The sequence below is a fragment of the Phyllostomus discolor genome, chromosome 3, assembly GCF_004126475.2.
Source record: "Phyllostomus discolor isolate MPI-MPIP mPhyDis1 chromosome 3, mPhyDis1.pri.v3, whole genome shotgun sequence".
NCBI lineage: Eukaryota > Metazoa > Chordata > Mammalia > Chiroptera > Phyllostomidae > Phyllostomus > Phyllostomus discolor.
The window spans coordinates 111,949,877-111,967,739 of record NC_040905.2 but is presented as its reverse complement, the minus strand read 5'-3'; the positions used below and the strand labels follow the sequence as shown (position 1 = coordinate 111,967,739).

The 17,863-nt window shown below is 53.5% G+C and overlaps 1 protein-coding gene across 7 annotated transcripts in view; it reads right to left on the bottom strand.

The window, feature by feature from the left end:
- Positions 1 to 17,863, bottom strand: part of LOC114505596 (mitochondrial import inner membrane translocase subunit TIM16) — a 65,581-nt gene that overhangs the window by 5,693 nt on the left and 42,025 nt on the right. For 5 of the 7 annotated variants that reach the window (XR_004902081.1, XR_004902082.1, XR_004902083.1 and 2 more), the window contains exons 10-27: positions 12,871 to 12,925; positions 12,273 to 12,330; positions 11,986 to 12,131; positions 11,814 to 11,906; positions 11,521 to 11,652; positions 10,927 to 11,053; positions 10,366 to 10,541; positions 9,522 to 9,630; positions 9,326 to 9,412; positions 9,105 to 9,247; positions 8,927 to 9,031; positions 8,755 to 8,840; positions 7,860 to 8,001; positions 7,669 to 7,758; positions 6,415 to 6,531; positions 6,051 to 6,186; positions 5,557 to 5,648; positions 4,963 to 5,049 (exon numbers count right to left, since the gene is read on the bottom strand). Coding sequence is in view for 4 of the 7 variants with exons in the window: in XM_036021007.1 (XP_035876900.1) it covers positions 4,963 to 5,049; positions 5,557 to 5,648; positions 6,051 to 6,186; positions 6,415 to 6,531; positions 7,669 to 7,758; positions 7,860 to 8,001; positions 8,755 to 8,840; positions 8,927 to 9,031; positions 9,105 to 9,247; positions 9,326 to 9,412; positions 9,522 to 9,630; positions 10,366 to 10,541; positions 10,927 to 11,053; positions 11,521 to 11,652; positions 11,814 to 11,906; positions 11,986 to 12,131; positions 12,273 to 12,330; positions 12,871 to 12,925 (1,981 nt within the window). In the remaining 3 variants the exon portion in view is untranslated. Of the gene's footprint in view, positions 1 to 1,657; positions 1,795 to 4,214; positions 4,846 to 4,962; positions 5,050 to 5,556; positions 5,649 to 6,050; positions 6,187 to 6,414; positions 6,532 to 7,668; positions 7,759 to 7,859; positions 8,002 to 8,754; positions 8,841 to 8,926; positions 9,032 to 9,104; positions 9,248 to 9,325; positions 9,413 to 9,521; positions 9,631 to 10,365; positions 10,542 to 10,926; positions 11,054 to 11,520; positions 11,653 to 11,813; positions 11,907 to 11,985; positions 12,132 to 12,272; positions 12,331 to 12,870; positions 12,926 to 17,863 lie in introns of those variants that run through there. The other 2 variants (XM_028523427.2, XM_028523440.2) reach the window with 2 other exon arrangements.

Genomic DNA, 17,863 nt, shown 5'->3' with positions numbered 1-17,863 from the left:
CTGAAGCAGAGTTCTAGCCATCTGCCCACAATACACACAACTCTCCACCACCACAGCCTGAAAACTCAGTCCACTCCCTAGCCCTGTCCAGCTACAAATGGCTTGTCTCGTTTCTTCTCCCATCACCTCTCTCCACCATCTGTCTACTCCTAGATCAGCTTCCGACTTTTTTTTTAAAGATTTTACTTATTTACTTTCAGAGAGAGGGGAAGGGAGGGAGAAAGAGAGGGTGAGAAACACAGAAACATCTATGTGTGAGAGAAACATCAATCTGTTGCCTCTCAAACACCCTCAAACTGGAGACCTGGCCTGCGACTCAGGCATTTCCTTGACTGGGAGTCAAACCAGTGACCTTTTGGTTCACAGGCTGGTACTCAATCTGCTGAGCCACACCAGCCAGGGCTTCCCTACTTCTTTGTCTGATATCTCTGCAGCTCTGAATTCACATGCCATATAAGTCACTATTCAAAAGTGCATAATTCAGTCCTTTTTAAGTGTATTCACAGGGCTGTTCAACTGTCACCACTACTTCCAGAACATTTTCATCAACCCCCCCCCCCCCCAAAAGAACTCCATACCCCTTAGCCTTGAATATCCTCCCTTCTATTCTGATACTGTCAAAACCCAACAGCCTTCAAGACTTAGTCATGTCACTCCCATCCCCCAGGGAAACCTTCCCAGACTCCTCCTATTTCTACCTTTCCATGGCACTCAGTCTTTTCCTAGCAATATACTGTTTTAATTTACGGACTGACCTGCCTTCTCCTATGGGATACAAACTCCTCCAGTGCCACATTTTACTCAACCTTACATGTGGGAGTGGGTGTGAAGGACCCAGTCAATGAGGGCTCATCATAGGACCTCAACAAATGGCAGTGGCTACTACAAGGCAAAAATAATGTGGTGGGAAACGTGGAGTCTCAAGATACAGGAGCTGGATTCCAGATGTCTCTGACACTTGTGACTTTAATGGGGACAGTGAGAGCACTGACTTTGTAAGAATTAAATAAAAGTCTACATAGAGCTTAAGCTCTTACGTTATCTTTATCACTGTCAGTTAAGAAGTGGCTTCTCAAACCCTGAAGCAATCCTTTGGGGAACTTACATACACAGAACCTCTGGGGGTAGAGCTAAGGACACTGCATTTTTAAAGGGACCCCAAGTGACATGACACCGCCAGTGTGGCCCAGGTCTGTGGACTGGCTCTAGGTATCAGTGGTACCGCAGAAATGCTCAGTTTTCAGTGTCGCAGGACCTGCCAGCCAGTTCTGCCTCTCTACTGGGAAAAGCCTCGGAGCCCGTTTTCCCAGCTTTCAAATGAGGGCAATAGGGAGACACCATCAACTAGCTCCGGGACACAGCAGGGGCTCGTGTGCCGAGTTACACTCGACCTCGGGCCGCTCACACATGGGCCGGCACACATGGCGATCACATCTGCTGGTCATTTCCCTGCCAGCCAGGCCCGCCCTGCCTTCCAGCCTGTCGGCTCTCCCCGGTTCCGAGGCCGCCAGCGCCCGCCTAGGTACGCCCTCGACCCCGCTCCCCGCCAGGCACGTAAGGGGAACGCGGCGCCTGCAGCCCAGCTGGAACTCGCCGCCCCCACCCCGGGCCCGAGATGGCTTCCCCTTCCCCGGGCTGCCCCAGATTCAGGCCTCACCATAGCGACCGCTCTACCTCAGGGGAACCGGCTCCAGCTCCGGCTCCCAAGGCCCCGGGCCCGGGCTCAAGGGCGGCCGGCGGGTCAAAGGTCAAGGGAAGCTGCAGAGAGCGCTTGCGTGACGCCACGCTGGGCATGCGCGTAGCCCCGACCCGTAGGAGCGGAGTGTCGTTGGTTACGCGTAAAACGTGGGCGGAGTTAGGGGTGAGTCTTTTCTCCGACTCGGACTCCGAAGATAACGGGGGTTGTGTGACTTGCTGGTGCAGTAACCACGCTGGCCCTCGTGCTTAACCTGGTGCACCAGGTGACGCTGAATAAATCGGTCATGTGTGGGGCAATTTCTTCCCTTGATTTTGCCAAATGTGTAGAACTAAAATATATGCAATAAACATAACACCTCACGAACAGAAGTGTGATGATAAATTCTCACAAATATTTGAGAAAAACTTCAAAATAGGCTTCGTTCCAGGTTCCTACTTTCTACGAAGGAGAGCTCATTCCCTCTTCTTTCAAGTCTTTGCTCAAACGTCCCCTTCTCAATGAGGGCCACCCTGGCCCCTGTCAACTTTTTTTTTATTAATGTATTTATTATATTTTTTCTATTACCATTTAGTCCCCCTATACTCTCCTCCCCCATCTTCCCAATGTTTTAAATAATGGATTTATTGAGATATAATTCACACACCGTACGATTCACCCTTTTTAAGTGTACAATTCAGTGCTTTGATAGGAGAACTCGAGTTAAATATTTTAGCTTCAGTTATAGTCAATAGGCTTAAGTGAGTAATGCATATGGAAAGCTATTATTCCAGGAACTGGTATGCATGGCCTGAGTGACTCCAGGAGGTCGACAAGCAAGTCAACCTTTGTGCCCCAGTATTTGAGCCATTGAGTTCTGAGGAGGGAACATCCTTGAAGCAGATAAAAAAATGTTGATGAGGAGATAAATGCTGGAAAATCACCTCTGGACTGCAACTCTTACCTGATTAACTTTTCCCAAACCCCTTACAAACCCTTCCCTTCTCCCTATAAAAAGGTTGGCTTGGGATGAGATTTTAAGCCAGTTTTTAGGGTACATAACCAACCATCTTCTCAGATCACTGGCATCTGAATAAAGCACCCTTAAAGATCCAATCCTTGCCTCTACTTACTGGTTCTGGTTGTGACAGGCAGCATAAAATGCTGACTTTTCCAGTTTCACTTTTTAGTATATTCACAGAGTTACTAGCTCCAGAATATTTTTACCACCACCCCACCAAAGAAAAACTCGCTACCCATTAGTAGTCACCTCCCATTTTCCCCTCATGACCTTGTGACCAAGAATCCATTCTGTCTCTATGGATTTGTCTGTTTTGGAAGTTTCATGTAAATGGAATAATATATGTGGCCTTTTGTGTCTGGCTTAAACCTCCATTCTTTAAAAAACTTTTATGTATTGATTTTAGAGAGAAAGGGAAAAATTGATTTGTTGTTCCACTTATTTATGCATTCATTGGTTGATTCTTGTATGTGCCCTGATCATGGAGAGAACCCAGAACCTTGGAGTATTGGGACAATGCTCTGATCAACTGAGCTACCCAGCCAGGGCCAAACCTCCATTCTTAATCCCCTTTTTCTCCAAAGCTGTTATCATCTTCTACCATATATCATTTATTTATTTTTATGTTTATTGTCTATAATCTCTTTCCTCCCACTAGAATGTGGATTCCTAGTAGATACTTTTTATCTCTTTTCTTCACTTTTGGAGCTCTGCACCTGAAGAGTGGCTGATACATGAAAGGCAACTACCGAATGTTTGCTGAATGAATGAAAGTTAGGTTGTTTTGTGCTATTAAGGACCACGGTCCTTCTTTCCCTTCCTCCAACTCTCCAAATTCTTTCTTCCCTCAGCACCCAGGACACTCTCCCCTTTGTATGAAACATTCTCACAGCTCTCTCTGTGGCTTCTCGGCTTTTAGGTCTTAGCTCCCAGCTTAAATGTCACCTTCTCAGGCCATGAACACCTCATTCCCCCTGCATCCCAGTTGTTCCCTTCCACATAACTTATCTTCTTTTTTAAAGTTTTCATTTATTTATTTTTAGAGAGAGGGGAAGGGAAGGAGAAAGAGAGGGAGAAAAACATCAATGTGTGGTTGCCTCTCAAACACAATCTACCGGGGACCTGGCCCACAACCCAGGCATGTGCCCTGACTGGGGATCCAACTGGCGACGACCCTCTGATTCACAGGCCCGCTCTCAATCCACTGAGCTACACCAGCCAGGGCTAAGTTATCTTCTTTACAGTTCTATTTGCTTAGTTGCACAGTCTGGCTCCCCTGCATAATACGACTATAATAAGTACCTTGAGAAGCTCATGTCAACCCCATCTATTTTACAGTATCTACAATCCAAAGCACTGCTGAATGCCTCTGTGTTAGATGAATGAATGAACTCTGAGGAGGATGTAGCTGAGATGGCCTTGGAAGCAAAATGAGCCTAGGATCAGGGGGAACCCTCAGTATAGACTCCTGTCCCCTTCCCTTCCCAGCGAGCCTAGAGACCACAGCAGCACAAGAGGTGGCCAGCATAGAAAAGTTTAATTGTTGAAAATATTCCAGGCATATGCAGGCCAGCCCCTGTAGGGCTCATACCCCCTTAATCAGGCCACCAGCCTATGATGCCGCCTTCTCCTGCTTCAAGCCTGGGGAACAGGGTGACTGTTCCCAGACCTCTGACACTGATGCTACTCCAAATGGCCTGGCAGGGGGCCAGCCCCCAAGGCCTTTGGCCAGAGTGGGATAGCAGGCAAGATGAGGTGGCATGTAATAACTGAAGGTGCTAGGTGAAGGCAGCTCAGGTCAGAGTAGGGAGACAGGGAGCCCAGGGCCTGCCCAGGGACATGCTACTGGCCGCCCGCCTCATCCCACCCCCATGCTTCTGGATCCACATGCTAGCAGGCAGCTGAGGAGAAGTGGGCAGTACCAGAGAAAGCAGAGGTGCAGATAATCCATGGGTGTTTTAGCAGGACCCAGAGGACATGGATGTGCCCAAGGCCCAAGGAAAGCCAGGGCTTCTGGGATGAGTTTTGCCAGAGCCAAGACGTGCCTTCCAGTTTGAGGGTAAGATATGAGGTGTGCAGGGGCACTAGGTGGTTCTAGAAGGTGGCAACGGCAGGTGAGACCAGAGGTGGCTTAGTGGGCAGACTAGTCCTGGGAAGATAAACCAAGAAGTGAGAGGGAGTTGAGAGGGCGTGGGTAAGGGAGGTGGCACATGCTGCAGGGGTGAGCAGGGGAGGGATGGGATGCCAGGCCCACTCATTCACTCACCCACTCGTCCTCGTCCACACCTTCGAAGGAGTCCTGGGGGAGTGGGTCCTCCCGATTCCCCAGCTTTGCCACCATGGCATTCAGCAGCTGGGAGAGTAGACAGAAGAGGAAGGGAATAGGACTTTGACCCCAGGAATGTCAGATCCCACTTTAAACCTCATCAAGGTTGTGAAAGAGCCATTTTCATTAAAGTGGACAGTTTCCATTGAAAAAGACAGCTCTACAGAGCTGGGGAGTCAGAGGCAGACAGATTGTGACACACAGCACTGGAGTCACAAGGCAGCTATCCCTGAACTTTGCCTCAGAGGCTCAAGTGTGTACCAGGGTCCCAAACGCACTTGGGTCCAAAACCTCTTGTTCTGGTTAGGTTGGGACAGGCCAAGACAGGGCCTTTCTCTGCCCTGACTTCCCAAGTTCCATGTCTCATGGGGGGCAGCAGTCAACTTCAGCACACTGGAAGGTCTCCCTAGCAAGCTCTTCAACTGAGAGGGGTATGACACTGGCTCCTGTCCCAGTCTGGGTTGGGCTAGAGAACTGAAGAGCAACTGAGGGGACCCTGTGCCCTCCTCATGGCCAGCCGTGTCCCATGCCTACCTCTTCCTTCTTTTGCTGGTCTGACTTCTCTTCCAGGTAGAGTGCTGAGGATGGAGCCCTCCGGGCAGGGGCTTCACGGGGGGCCTGGCTCACTGCGGTGGAGCAAGGACACGCATCAGGCATAAAAGTCCCTTTGGTGGGGGCTCTTTGCCCAGCCTTTGGACCCAGCCACCTAGGGGATTCTGTGGCAGAGACTCCCAGAGGTGGCATTAATAGCTACTCAACCCTCTTTTCACAAGGCCTGCCCTGAACACCCAGGCTGCATGTGTGCGTGAGTGAGTGAGTGTATTTGGAGTGGGGACTTGTGATGACAACACAAACCCTGAACTCTATCCTCCAGTGGCTTAGAGAGTGAGCCTGTAGATGCAGCCACCCCATTCTTAGGAGCCCCAGAAGTTTCTGCACACCAGCAGGGACAGAGGATCTGTCTTCTGACCCTTTCTTGAGTCCCCACCCGCTTCCTGCTTTCTACCCACTACAGTCCCTCTTCCTACCTGGGGTCATGCCAGGGGGCTGCAGGCTGAGAAGCTGGGGCTGTCTGTTAGCACCTCCCAGCCAGGCTTTGGCATTGAGCGCCGGCTCCCAGCTCACAGCTGTGTCTGGGAACACATCATCCTGGAAGAACTCTTTCTGCAGGGAGGGAGGAAGGGGCTGCTCTGAGGCAATGACCAGAGCCCCAGGGCACGCTGGCAAGAGGTAGGAGGGGGGCATGGTAAGACCTGAACCCCAGTCTGGAATTTCCATGAGTTTCAGAATCTCAGAGAAGTAAGGGAACAGGTACCCCCAAAACAGTGAGAGGGTAGTCTTAGGGCAGTCAGGCTTCAAAGTCCCTGAGAGAGGCTGGGCCCCCATTCTCACCCTGACTCGGGGCAACCGGAAGGCAACAGGCTCCAGGGAGGTCTGGCGAAGCCGCAGGCATCGGGCAAACTCTACTTCACGCACATCACACTCTGTCTTGGGCAGGAGGACGAAGCCCTGAGGGGGTAGGGGAGCCATGCTGGGGCAGAGCCCAGACCTCACAGCTGGGCACCTGGACCCCCAGGGTGCCAGCACCCCTCACTTGGGACCCCCAGGACCAGAGCCCATCCCCGGACAGTGGCGTACTGGCACATGTTTAACAACTGGCTCTCTGGAGGAAAAACACCTTGATTTGCAGTATTTCCCTACTGCTGCAGTTTGAAAACTACTGCCATGGCTGATGTCACTGACTTGTTGCACAGAGATGTGGGCAGGAATATGCGGTAGCATGCCCCTGTTTACTGGGATGGCCAAAAAGTTTGTTTAATTTTTTATGTAAGGTGGCTCTAGCAGCACTCAGCTGTCTTTAACTTCATTCAAAACAATTTTGTTAGACTGTATTGTGAGAGCTGTTATATCAGTGTATGTTAAAAAATACTTATCAAAATTGGTGGATTTTTTGTGTAGTCATGTTAATATTGAAGATGGAAGAAAATATGCAACATTTTTGGCATTTTATGCTTTATTATTTTAAGAAAGGTGAAAACACAACTGAAGTGCAGAAAAAGATTTGTGCAGAGTATGGAGAAACTGATGACCATGTCAAAAGTGGTTTGTGAAGTTTCTTGGTATTATTGACATTTTGGCAAAAAAAAAAAAATTCTTTGCTATGAGGCTGTCTTATGCATTGGAAGATGTTTGTAGCACCCCCGGCGTCTACCCACTAGAAGCCAATAGTGGGAGATGGCTGACATACTCAAAATATCCAAGTCAATAAAGCTATTGGTGAAAATGAAAAATGTGTCTTTTATTTTATGGAACAAACTAAATGGATTTTTGGCCACCCCAATAGTATTTTCCATTGGACAGATCTGACAGATGTAAATAACCTCAATGGGACAAAATAAAATCAGGTAAAATAATTAGAAAATGACAAACTGAGTATTTATGGCCTTCACTTTAAATACAATTTATTTGCAGGTTCATATAACTTAACTTTATATAGTTCAACTTTTAGTAAGGGTTGAGTTTATGGGAGCTGCTGAGCACACCCCACATACCCCTGTACTTCCCTGGATGGCCACGAGAGGGCGAGGGAGCCATGTAGTGCTACCCAGGGAAGGAGGATGAGGGGGACAGGACTTGATGGCTCACCTTGTGGGGGTCAGGGGAAGTGAAGCTGTTGCACTCCAGGAAGAAAGGAGCCTCAGGGAGCAGCTCGTAAAGGAACACGCGGGTGTCACCCTGGCAGGGTGGGTAAGTGGGAGAGAGGTGGCCAGCTAAAGCTGCCTTCACCCGACCTTGTCTCACTTGCCCACCACACCCACTTGTGCACCCCAGCCTACCTTGCCTGTGAGTAGCACCAGTCTAGTATCCGGGTCATAGCTGGGCAACAGGGTGGAAGGAGCCACGTCCAGCCCCAGCACTGCCAAAGGGCCAGCAGCTAGGGCCTTGGCTGAGTACAAGAGTAGCTGGCGCTCGCTTTGGCTGCGGAGGGGGGAAGGGGTGTGCAGAAACAGGTCCATATTGCTGGAGGGGTGTGGGGCAGGGCAAGGGCTCCAGCAAGAGCCCCTATCTTGTCAAGTTAAGGGCCTGAAGGCCTCAGGGCCAGAGGAGAGGCCTCTGCCCATCTTCTTTCATGATGTAGCCCTCAGAACTTCTAGCCTGGCCTAATGCAAGTGTCCTCATCTGCTGTCCTGCCTCAACTTCTCCCTAACTACTGTCCCTCTCTGACATCCTCCAACCCTTGGCAGCCCGGTCCTGGCCCTGGCACCTGTTCTGTGGCCTCTGTGGCCCATTGAATCTGGACTTTTCTCCCTAGGGTCTGTTTTCTGCCCTCTGTTCTGGCCAGACTGGTTAGCTTCCTGGCCTGTCCACCCACAATTGATATCCTCTGGTTACTGGCCCCTTTGTGACCCAGTTCATATGAAACCTCCCCTTACAAGGCTATCTCTGATCCTTCCTCCAAAGTGACAAATGCTCAGTCCTTGGCCCTCTCCAGCAGGCTTGCTTTTGTGTTTCATGCACGACACCCAGTCCCCACCAGGCATGGGGTCCTTGCAGTAGGCCCAGCTTTCATGACTCTGGGCCCTCAGTTGACTCCCTCCCTCCCATCCATCCATCCATCCAATACGTGAAGGGTGAAAACAGCTTCTGCATGCCTAACAGGTATATATGTATCTGGGGAAGGGGGACACAAGTGGCTCCCAAAGTCTGGGATGGTGGTTCCTGGGTCCTCACCTGTCAAAGCCAGATACCAGCAGACAGTGACCATCACACACCCAGACAATGCGGGCTCCACGGCTCCCCTCTGGCCCTGGGCCTTCCTGTTGGAATACAGCACTTGAGGTCCAGCCAGGCCTCTGACCGGGCCAGAAGACTGCTCCGAGCACATCTCGCCCATCTTGCTTACCTGCAGGGGCTCAGGACTACTCCGGGGCTCATAGACCCGCAAGCGTCCATCCTTGCAGACAGTGGCCAGCTGCTGCCCATTGGGACTCCAGGCCAAGCCAAATATCTGGGGACAGGTGGAGAGGTGAGAGGTGGCCTCTTGCCCTGTGGCTGGGCACTTGCCCCCAAAGCTATCCTACCTGGTCCTGGTGGCCTAGCAGCCTCAACCGCTCGACTCGAGCCTGAAGGTCCCAGATTCGAATGGTAAGGTCATAGGAAGAGGAGGCCAGCAGGTCAGCTGCCAGGGGGTGGAAGCGCAGAGAGTAGATCTTTTCTGTGTGGCCTAGGGATGGGGCATGGGTGAAGCTGTAAGCTCCTCAGGAGCCACTGTTGCCCCCTCCCCTACCAGGGCCCACCAGACCTGTGAGCACAGCCTCTGGTATGGTGAGCACCTCCTCCAGGCCATCTGGGGGCACCCGCCACAGGCGAATTCTGGCATCTTCCCCAGCTGCAGAGAGCAAGGGCTCATCACTGCTGGGCACAAGACACCTGGACTCCCCCTGCTCCCATTCAAGACTCGAGGACCTTCCCCCAAGCCCAGTGCCCAGCTTCCTTACCCACTGCAAGGCGGTGGGGGTCAAAGGGGTCCCAGGCCAGATCGGTCACGGCTGTCCCATTCTGAAGCGTGGGCAGTGCTGTGTCAGGCAGGCGGCCGGGCTTCTGCAGCTGTGGGAGGTGCCCCCACCCCGAGTCCCATTAGTAACCTGCAGAGCTGCAAGGCAAGCAGCATGTCTGCCCCTCTGCTCCCCGCCCCCCACAGCTGATGCCCCACTGCTGGGTGGCCCAAGCTCTCTGCCTCAGCCACCTCATGTCCTGAGCCTTAAATGCCAAACATGAGGCCCCAGAAAGTAAAGGGGGTGATAAGTGTAGAGTGGTGGAAAGAACTCCAGCTTGGGGCTCAGGTGGCCTGGGTTCAAACCCCCAGCTCCACCACTTACACAGCTTGTGATCCTGCTGGTCACTAAACCTCTCTGTGCCTCAATGCTCTCATCTGTAATATGGAGATAAGAGTGGTACCCCTACATGGGACAGCTGGGAGGATTAAAGAGGATGATGGGTGGATGCCTAGCACAAGGTTTGTGCTCAAAGAATGTAGGTTGGTGCTCTGGCTGGTGTGGCTCAGTGGATTGAGCATTAGCCTGCAAACCAAAGAGTCACTGGTTCGATTCCCAGTCATGACACAGGCCAGGGTTTCGGGCCAGGTCCCCAGTAGGGGGCACATGAGAGGCAACCACACATTGATGCTTCCCTCCCTTTCTTTCTCCCTCCCATGCCCTCTATCTAAAAAAATAAATACAATATTTAAATAAATAAAATCTTTTAAAAAAATGGTGTAGGTACCCATTGCCTTTGGTGTCCTGCAGGGACTTGGGGGAAGCTGCAGTAGGATGAGGCCCTTACCTCAAGCACAGCCACCTGCCCACCGCTGCTGAGCAGGGGCACGGCCACACGCAGATGGTTGGCACAGAAACCGTCACTCTCACCAGGTGTGGTGAGGTTGAGCCCCTTGAGGTTGGTGATGTGGCTGTCTCGGTGTAGGACAGTGCCCTGAGCATGGCGGAATTTGGAACTGGGGCCTGGCAGGTAGCAGGGACACAAAGCCTTGTGAGGATGCCCTGCCTGACCACCCTCCACCTGTGCTGCCCTACAGGAGAACCCCAGGCCAGCCCAGTGTCCTGGCTGTCTGCTCCCCTTACTGCAGGGTCACACAGGGCACATGCCCAGGCCCAGACCTCTGCTGGTCCAGTCAACACAACTTGCCCAGAATGATGCCTGGGAATGAAACTTGAGGTATCTCAGTGGAAGCCGAGGGCTCCAGGGAACGTCCAGGCTGCCCTCCTCCAGATGAGACTGACTTTATACCACAGAACATGTGAACCCATCGGGAGGGGAGACAGGGCTGGGGTACAGAGGATGGGCTGAACGTGAAAGGGCTAGCTCCCCCCCTTACCACCCACTTACCCAGAAGGCTCTGCAGTGACCTCTGGCTGGGGCTGGTGCCGATGCCACTGGTGCTGGAGAGCGAGGGCCCCAGGCTGGATGGCGTGGATGGTGAGATCAGAGAGCTGGGAGGAGAGGAGAAGCCCTCCTGGGGGCAAACACCCGGGTCAGTCGCAGGCCCCTGGGTGTGTTGGCCAGAGAGAGAGGATGCTGGGATCGCAACTCTGGGCCCCTCCTCCTGGGCCGTGGGAAACTGAATGGGGCATGGAGCCCCACTCTGGGATGTGGGGAAGGGGCATGACTGCCCATGTTGACAGGGGCTGGGGTAATGTGGGGGGTGAAGTGATGGTCAGACCGTGGGGACAACAGATGGCAACTGCTGGCTCCCAGCATTTGTGGGCAGGTGGGCCAAGGGTGGTTAAGATCTGCCATTATTTCAAGAAAAGCCAGACATCTAGACTTTATGTGACAGTCTCACTTTCTACTAAATGTTTGATCAATTTAGAGAACACTGTAAGGTTCTTTCTGTCTTTTACGCCTGACAACTAGACAAGGTTCAAAAGACCATCAGGGCTCCCACTGTGGTGATGAGAAACAGGCAGCCCTGCCACTCACACTGGGGTCCTTGTCGCCTGTGGGCGGCTCCGCAGGCTGGGTTGCATCAGGGGAGGGCTCTGCAGGGGGTACCAGGCTGGAAGTGAAGCTGGGGTGGGGTTGCTGAGCTGGGTTGAGGCTGACCCTCTGCACCTGTGGGAAGAGGCAGCAGTTAAGGTGTGGGAAGATATGGGGGACACAGGGCAGCTGAGTTAGTGCACACCTGGGCTGTAGGACCATGCATGGGGCTGCTGTCAGGGGGGCTTCCAGGGGCTAGTGGAGATCAAGAGTGGCCAGCCAGGCCTTGGCCCTACCTGCCGGTTGCTCCCAGCCCACCAGTTGTGAGGTTCAGAGGCTGGCACGCAGCCTGCAGTGTCAGGGAACAGGTCCTCGTAGAACTCCACGGCCTGGTGACAGATAGGCAGGTGGCTAGTAAGGCATGAATCCCCCAGGTCTTCCCAGCCCCTCGCCCAGGCCCTCCCTCACCTTGCGGGGTACATGGTAGCTGATGGGCATGATGGCCGTGTCACTCAGCTGAAGGACTCGGAGCACCTCACAGCCCATGACAGCCAGCGCCCTCCGGGGCACAAGGGCGGCTCCCCGAAGGACACTCTCCAGGAGGCACTGGGTCACTGTTGGGGACACCAGGGGAGGAGAGTCAGGGTGGTCAGGGGATGCGAGGGGAGGAAACGGGAGGAAAGGGAAGAACAGGACAGGAGAAAATCCCCCCCCAAAAAAATGAAACACAGAAGGAGAGGGAAGGAAGAGCTTACCTGGGCTCAGTGCCAACTGCTGGGGGGCCACCTCATAGCAGTGCAGCTGACTCCCACCCTGAAACGAGCCCAGACTGAGCACCTTCACTGGCTGGACCCTGCTGGTCTGGAGCAGCCCCAGGTCCAGACCAACTCTCCCTCCCGCTCCTTGCCTGTGCTACAGCAGCATAGCAGACAGCAACTGGGCACTGGTGCATGCTAGGGAACAAGCTGCGCCCTCAGTAGACTTTATTTCACCTGTTTGTCATCAGAGTGTGTGCAGTAAACACCAGAGTACATGTTTAGTATTTACAGAGTGCCTACTGTGTGCTAACACTGCTCTATTTTCAGCCTGTCCTCATGAAGCTGACATTTATGGATGGAGACTCAAAGGCCTGGACACTGACAGGAGGCCACTCAACCTGGCACTGGTGGAGGCTGGGCAGCCTGTTCTAGACCCTGCTTTCTGCAGGCGGTAACATCCTGAACTCCCCACTCTCCCAGCTGTCTGCTTAGGTCAAAGGTTAGGTTCAGGCCTGGCAAGTGAAGGCATCAGCCCCTGGGGGCCTGATGTGGGTGGACATGGGTAGGTGGTGGGTGGTTCCATCTTCTCCCTCACCTTTCCTGCCAGAACCAGGAGCCCGGAGTCTGGGTCCAGCAGGGGCATCAGAGGCCTGGGGAAGAGAGAGCTGATCAGAGGGTGAAGCCAACCACCAGTGGCCAAAGGCAGTAAGAGGTCTGTAAGCCTTGTGGCCTCAGATAAGAAATCAGGCCACACATCACAGTGGTTGGGGGTATGTGGGCCCTCCAGCTGCATCCAGCTGGTCCCCCAGGACCTCCTTTCTTTTCCCAGATCTTCAATTTGCCTCCCTGCTTCACTTAGGACCTGCACTGGGCCCTGGGCACCGGGGAGCAATCCCCTCTCTTTGCACTTCAGTCCCAATCTCACCCCAGGCAGACCCCCACACATAGTCTGTCCTTGGTCCCACCTTAGCCAGCTTAGATGTTAGGCCAGTATTACTGGGGCAGGTGAGAAGGTGCTGGATGGAGGGATCCCCTCCATCCCTATCCAGTGCAGTCAGGTCCAGTGCAGGCATGCAGGCAGGTGGGTGCTACAGGTCTGCACTAGGGTTTGGGGGCCATCTTCTTCTTCTTTTTTTTTTTAATTGTTTTTACTTATTTAAAGAGAGAGGAAGGAAAGGAGAAAGAGAGGGAGAGAAGCATCAATGGGTGGTTGCCTTTCACATTCCCCCAACTGGGGACTTGGCCTGCAATTCAGGCATGTGCCCTGACTGGGAATCAAACCCACAACCCTTTGGTTCACAGATGTGCGCTCAATCCACTGGGCCACACCAGCCAGGTGGGGGCCATCTTCTTAATCAACCCAGGCTCCTGGGGCCTTGATGATGTCTTGAAGACTCAGACCCCACCCCCAGCACCAGCCTGGGGCCCCTATGCACAAGACTGAGCCATGGGCCAGAGTAGGGTCTCCTTTGCTGCCAAGCTTCCCTGCCCTCTTTCCCAAAGCAGGCCTGGGGAGGGGTGGTGGCCAGGAACATGGAGGGCAGGCTGGAGGCCCCCAGCACCCCTATTATTCTGCGCCCATCTGGTCTTGGCTAAGGGTCTGTTGTTGCTGAGAGATTTACGATGCCTTCCCCAGGCTCTGTAGAGGCCCTTTGCAACCTCCAGCCCTATAAGTGCTGCCTTCAAGCTCATGGTCTCAGGGGAAGGGGGCCCAGGAGAACTCTGGCAGGTGCCTTCATCCATTTGCTTCTTTTAAAGATTTTTAAAATTTATTTTTAGAGAGGGGAAGGGAGGGAGAAAGAGGAGAGAAATATCAATGTATGAGAGAAACTGATTGGTTGCTTCTTGTACACTCCCAAGCAGGAACCCAGCCCGCAATCCAGGCATGTGCCCCAACCAGGAATTGAACCTGAGAACCTTTGGTCTTCAGGACGACGTCCAACCACTGGGCCACACCTGTCAGGACCATCCATTTGTTTCTTGCTTCTGGTCTTAGTCTCATGTTCCCGGGGACCCACAGGCCTGGGTCACTACCTCGACACTTGTTCCCACACAGAATCCCGTCCTCACTGTGGTCCCAGTGGTCAGAGGTCATCCAGCTGTGGCAGCTGCCTCCATCCCTCACCTAGGAAACAAAGGGCCCAGCCCTCTCCTCACCTGCCTGTCTACCCCTCCCAGCCAGCTTCCCAAAGCTTGCCTGTGGCCTACTTCCCCCTACCTTGCTGGAGACTACAGAGTGAGGTGAGATGTTGGGTGGGGCCATGGGTGCCTCCACAGCTTCCTGGAGGGCCCTGGGCCGGTCGCCTGTGAGTAACACAGCCTCTACTTACTTCAGGCCAGACAGGGTGAGCTGGGCTCAGAACTGCCTTGCTTGGCCTGGTATGACCACTGCCTGCCTTGGGGGAGGGGAAGGCAGGTGAATGTGTGGCCTTGGGTGCCCCCCGCAATGATGCTGGCTCCAGAGGGGATGGACACAGGTCCCTTCAGCAACTGTAACAGGGCTTTCACTAAATCCATTCATTCCTTAGGCAGGCTGGTCTATGCCTGGCCCCTGACTCAGCCTACAGGTATGACTGGAGGTGGATGCAAAAGACCCTACCTCTGACCTCAAGGAGCTTCCAACCTGGAGAGGCAGACACAGTTAAACATGTGAAGGAGAAGTTCTCTGACGACACATGACAGAGGGCAGAGGAGATAGTCCCACGTGCAGGGGAGAGAGTTCCGGGCAGAAAGAGCAGCATGAGCAGAGGGCCTGTGGCAGATGGATACATGGCCTGGACAATGAGGATGAGGGGCTGAGGCTTGGGATGGGGAGGGTAGAGGCAAGACAGGGTAGGGTCTGGTACATCAGGAGGAGTGTTCTGCCTCCATTGAACAAGAAATGAAAAGCTGATGGCACATCTTAATTGAACAGGGATAGGAGCAGATGTGCACTGAGCAGAAATCACCATGTGGAGATGGGTGGGAGGAGTGGAAAGAAAAGGTGATGGGTTCAGGGCAGAGTCTGAAAGCAAGTGGGCTGGAGGCTCCTGTTGCCTTGGTGAGAACTGGTGGGACTGTGGGTTCCACCACAGCATCAGTGGCTCACCTGTGCTTTAGGCCACCCTCCTTAAGAGGTTTGACCTGGCCTCCCTGCACCCTCATCCTGTCAGTCCCAGCTGGCCGGCCTACTGGCTCAGGTGCTGCGGGTATGGGGGCAGGAAGTCACAGAGGGCAGGGCTGGCTCCTCTGACAGGTCAAGCCTGTCTTCCTTGCCTCAGGCGGAGCTATCTGGGGAGCTGTCAGGCAGGAGCACCTGCCTGCCAAAGCACTGGCACAGGAAATAGGGTCATGGCACCAGCCCCACGAGCTGACCAACAACTAGCACAGGCCTGACCCCAGGCCTTATAAAGAGAGCCAAGCTGGGGTCTGGGTCTGGAATGTAGAACACGGCCCCAGCTTGGCAGAGGGCCAGAGGTGGTGAGAGCTGGTTCAGGCACCTTTCCCACTGCCATGGCACAGGGGGAGGGTTAATATCTGGGCCTGCTGCTGATAAGGGCTCTGACCTGGGTTCAATCTAGAGCCAGATGTGGTCCCTAACCCCGAGCCCACGTCCCAGAAGATGCAGAATGATGGTGGTACAGAGTGGATCACATAGGGGAGGGGTCAGCCTCTGATAATTCCATCAGCTCTCCCAATATTCCTGCAATTAGCACGGAAGTACTGGGGTGTGCCTGCTAGGAAAAGGGCAGCTTCAATAGTCCCCTGGTTCCTGGATCTCCCCACCAGCCCACCAACCTAGACATCCAGGCACTGCCACTGGTCCAAATCAGTCCAGGTCCCTTGGATCTGCCTTTGCCACTCAAGCTGGTCAGTGGGGGTCCCCTTGGACCAAGCTGCACCTCACACTCCTCAGCTCCTGACCTCAAAGAGGCTCCAGGTAACCAGGTTCTAAAGGGAGGTGGTGTCTTGAAACCATATGAGAAAAGGATGGACAAACTGGGGAGCAGTCTGGAAGCTTCCCTTGAACCTCTGGGTGGATGAGAGCATGGCCTGAGTCCAAGGTGCAAGATCAGGGCAGGGGATGGACCATTTAGGCAGGTGGGGTCACTCCGTCATGGAGAACTGGCTGCAGTAGTGAGAGGCTTCAGAGCCTGTCAGGAAGACCTACTCTTTAGATGAAGTCAGGCTGGTCCTCAGAGCAACCCCTCCCTCCTACAATATCTGAGGACACTCCTGAGGGTGTTAGGATCCAAGGGCAGAGTTACAGAGACAGTCTGACCACAGCCACATGGTACTGACTGCAAACTCAAATGCTTCAGGAAACTGAGTGAGTAAAGTTGCCTCGTGTGAGGCAACTGAAGTGGTGGGGACTGGGGTGACCTGTGAGCCTGAGGCTTGCTTGGTCAAAGGGGGCACTTGGCTCCAGCTGAGAGTTCCTGTTCAAGGCAGGCTGGGAAGTCCCATTTTAATGTGAAACCACCGGATTTTTAGTGTTTGCAATGGCATCAAAGTTTTAAAAAGTCCCACACATGCCAAATGAAACACACCTAAGTGGCAGCTCTGCACCAGGGGCAGAGGTTTGCACGTCATGCTGCACATTCACAAACACCAGGATGTGCATGGGGTGCAGGTGTGGGAGAGGCCATGAGGAGGTTAGGAGCTGAGACAGTAAGTCTGGGAGGTAAGCGCTGCACTGAACCCTGCTTAGCTCATTAGCAACTGGACATGGAGGCTGTCCTGCCTTCTGGAGGTTATCAAGTCCTCCAAAGAACGCCCCCCCCCCCCATACTGGTGTGGCCTAGCTTCATGGCACAAGCCCTTGGGCCCACTGAGACTCAAGCTGGCCCAGGCAAAGGCACTGGCTGCAGGCCAGGTTAGAAGAGGGGGCGGGTGTCCCAGGGCCCTCTAGAACTCAGGAGCTGAGCTGGGTCCCAAAGCTCTGAGGCATGCCTTTGACCACAAACATGGAGGGGGAGGAAGGCAGAGCCTTTTCCTGGAATCCTCCAAGGCAGGGGATTTTTGTGGACTAGTCCAGTCCCTGGCACTCATCCCTCTGGCCCCTTCAAGGGCCACTGTCAGCTGCACCCAGGCCCCACCCACTGACGTTAAGGCCCAACATCCTGCCCCATCCCAGCCCCACACCACCACATACACACTCTGGCTTTGGAGCTGTCTGTAACTGTGAAGCCGTCATCGATGTGGGAGAAGTGGTCCAGGGATGCCCACAGCCCTGAAAGCTGTTGGGCTAAAAGGAGCCCAGAATTTCGGATTTGGCGTTAAGAGTTTTGTATGAGGGAGACCCTCAGAAAGGCTCGGTAGAGCCTGCCCAGCAGTTTTTGAAATTGGGATTAGCTACCAACAATAGCACATTGAGAGATTTCACCTAAAAAAAAAAAAAAAAAAAAAAAATCCGGATTTCCAGTTTCTCTTGAAAAGTCCAAAGCTCTGGCAGGCTGAGGCAGGTCAAGGGGGCTGAATCCTTACATCAGCCCCCACTCCCTTCCTCTCCAGCTTTTCCAGGTCTGCACAGCTCTGAGGTCTGCTCTGCGAATTTACGTCACCTGTCTCTGGTGTGTCACAAGCAACCGAGCTTGAGATTCCGTCTC